This window comes from Fusarium tjaetaba, assembly GCF_013396195.1.
Source record: "Fusarium tjaetaba strain NRRL 66243 chromosome Unknown NRRL66243_c0000399, whole genome shotgun sequence".
NCBI lineage: Eukaryota > Fungi > Ascomycota > Sordariomycetes > Hypocreales > Nectriaceae > Fusarium > Fusarium tjaetaba.
This window is the reverse complement of record NW_023501595.1, coordinates 1-2,678: the sequence shown is the minus strand read 5'-3', so window position 1 is coordinate 2,678 and position 2,678 is coordinate 1. Positions and strand designations below refer to the sequence as shown.

General features: G+C 49.6%; 1 protein-coding gene across 1 annotated transcript; it reads left to right on the top strand.

Annotated features, from left to right (window-relative positions):
• Positions 1–1,102: 1,102 nt before the first annotated feature.
• FTJAE_13278 (nuclear distribution PAC1) lies at positions 1,103–2,602 on the top strand (the record flags this gene model as incomplete). Its single annotated transcript, XM_037346405.1, has 3 exons — positions 1,103–1,140; positions 1,195–1,363; positions 1,409–2,602. The coding sequence occupies 3 exons, from the start codon at positions 1,103–1,105 to the stop codon at positions 2,600–2,602; spliced, it is 1,401 nt and encodes a 466-aa protein (XP_037199693.1).
• Between the last annotated feature and the right edge of the window lie 76 nt (positions 2,603–2,678).

Genomic DNA, 2,678 nt, shown 5'->3' with positions numbered 1-2,678 from the left:
TGAGTTCATGGATGGAGATTTTGTATAATTCAACCACGTTGGATCTGCGACATAGAGTCCTATGGGTTCCGGCTATCGGTCTTGTAAGTTCACTGCGAAACACCGCCTGAGAATGAGGAAATGGTGGGAAATGGCCAGAAGACTGAAATTATATTTAGCAATCATATGGACAGTTCCTTTCAATGAGATTTCATCTTAGCTCATCATCTTTGTTTAACCTGTGCACACACGCTATATTCATGGACGTACGGCAGTGTAGCCACCAGTTGTTATTGCATCGATTGGAACCACAGCTCGAAGATAAACTGACCTGCGTTCGTGGAAACACGGCGAAATATATTCAAGTTATTCTTGGGATTGTACTCACAATGGAAGTGCAAAGATGGCAAAAGATTGGTGTTTTCATAAGCATAGATCTATTGTTTGACTCTAACTTCGTTATTAGCAAGAAGCCCTTCTCTAGCATCGAGACTCGGGATGCATACCAACTGTGATAAACGCCCGTAAAATTTGGCCAAATTACCTGAGTCTCTTGTATTATAGAAAACCGAGATCACAAGTTTTATCACCTCCTTTCGCCCGTCTCAAACGTCTATTCCTACCGGATATGTTACACATCTTATGATTGTCAATGCAGCGATACAGGGTAGGACTATCTTATCTACACGTGATCTTGGGCAGCGGCTCATCTCAGGCTAGCTGCACCGCTCTTTGGATATCCGATGTTGATGCCCCTGGCGAGACCGTGTTACTCTGCGCAGCGCATTTCAATGAAGCCCGTTTAGCTGCTGATATTTCCTTTGTTCCCCTGCATCTTACCGCCTTCAAGCAACCCCCCAATCAAGCGCCCCATTGGTCAACAATTCCACAGCAATCATTCTCTTTCTTCAGCGCATCCTCCACAGACACGTCACGAAACGAACGAAGCTCCCACCAAAACTTCCTGCCGCCCCTCCCCCGCCGTTTTCTCCACGAAACCCGATCTCGCATACTCCTTTTTTTACCCAACACCCAACGATAACAGAAACTCAACTCTTGGAAATTACAGTAAACACAAAGAATCTTGGGAACCCTTAGTGCTCTCCTGAGCGGAACCGCCATCATGAGCCGGACGTTGACGAGCCGGCAGGCAGAGGAGCTGTTCGTACAGGGGAGCTTCTGGAGCTTTGATTTGCCCATCTGACACTGCTGCAGGCATAAATCCATCATCGCCTACCTCGCCGCAAATAACCTGCAGGAAAGTGCCAATGCCATGAGGACGGAGCTCAGTCTTGGGGAGGATGCTTTCGATCCGGCCACCGCGAAGAAATACGAGACGCTGCTGGAGAAGAAATGGACAAGTGTCGTGCGGTTACAAAAAAAGGTACGGCAGCAAGATGCGCATATCGTAGCGTTGCTTTGCTAATAGGGAGATTCGCAGATCATGGATCTAGAAGCACAGAACCACGCCCTTCAGACAGAACTTAATAGCGCTACACCGACATCTCTCTCTAACCGACGAGGAGATCCTTCTTCCTGGCTCCCAGCCGGTCCTCCACGACACGTCCTTCAATCGCATCGAACGCCCGTCAACTGCGTCGCCTTTCACCCGATCTTTTCGTCTATCGCATCTGGAGATGAAGATGCCACTATCAAGATCTGGGATTGGGAGTTTGGCGAGCTCGAAAGGACGGTGAAAGGCCACACCAAAGCGGTTCTCGATCTCGACTATGGCGGTCCGAAAGGTCATACGCTGCTTGCGTCGTGCAGTTCCGATTTAACCATCAAGCTATGGGACCCTTCGAACGAGTACCAAAATATTCGCACACTACCCGGTCACGACCATAGTGTGAGCGCTGTCCGATTTATACCCTCTGGAGCTCCTGGGTCGCCGTTATCGGGAAATCTGCTCGCGAGCGCTAGTCGAGATGTTACAGTGAGAATATGGGATGTTACGACAGGATATTGCGTAAAGACGATAAGAGGACATGTCGACTGGATTCGTGATGTCGCCCCGTCGTTGGATGGAAAATACCTACTATCGACTGGTAACGATCGAACAGTGAGACTCTGGGACATTTCAGTACCAAATCCTGAAGCGAAGCTAGTCATGATTGGCCACGAGCATTTCGTCGAATGCTGTACCTTTGCGCCACCAGCAGCATACTCGCACATGGCTACTCTAGCCGGCCTAAAGAAAGCGCCTCCAGCAAGCAGCACAGCCGAGTTTATGGCGACCGGTGGAAGAGATAAGACGATCAAGCTGTGGGATGGCCGAGGAACCTGCATCAAAACCCTGATAGGTCATGACAACTGGGTTCGCGGTCTCGTGTTCCACCCAAGCGGTAAATTCCTTCTCTCGGTATCCGACGACAAGACGATTCGATGCTGGGATCTGAGCCAAGAAGGAAAGTGCGTCAAGACCGTTGAGGGAGCGCACGAACATTTCATTACAAGTCTGAGATGGGCGCCGCCTATTATCAAGGACAAGGGTCCGACTGAGGAGGCCAATGGTGATGTGGGCACTCCTAAGAAAGCGGCAGCTGCACCTCAAGATGTGCAGATCCGCTGTGTCATTGCTACAGGAAGTGTAGATATGTCTCTTCGAATCTTTTCGCGGTAGTTGGATACAGCATATCTGAGTATTGGACATAAAAACTAGAGGAGAGCTGCTCACTATGACCCCATGGCCCAGCGAC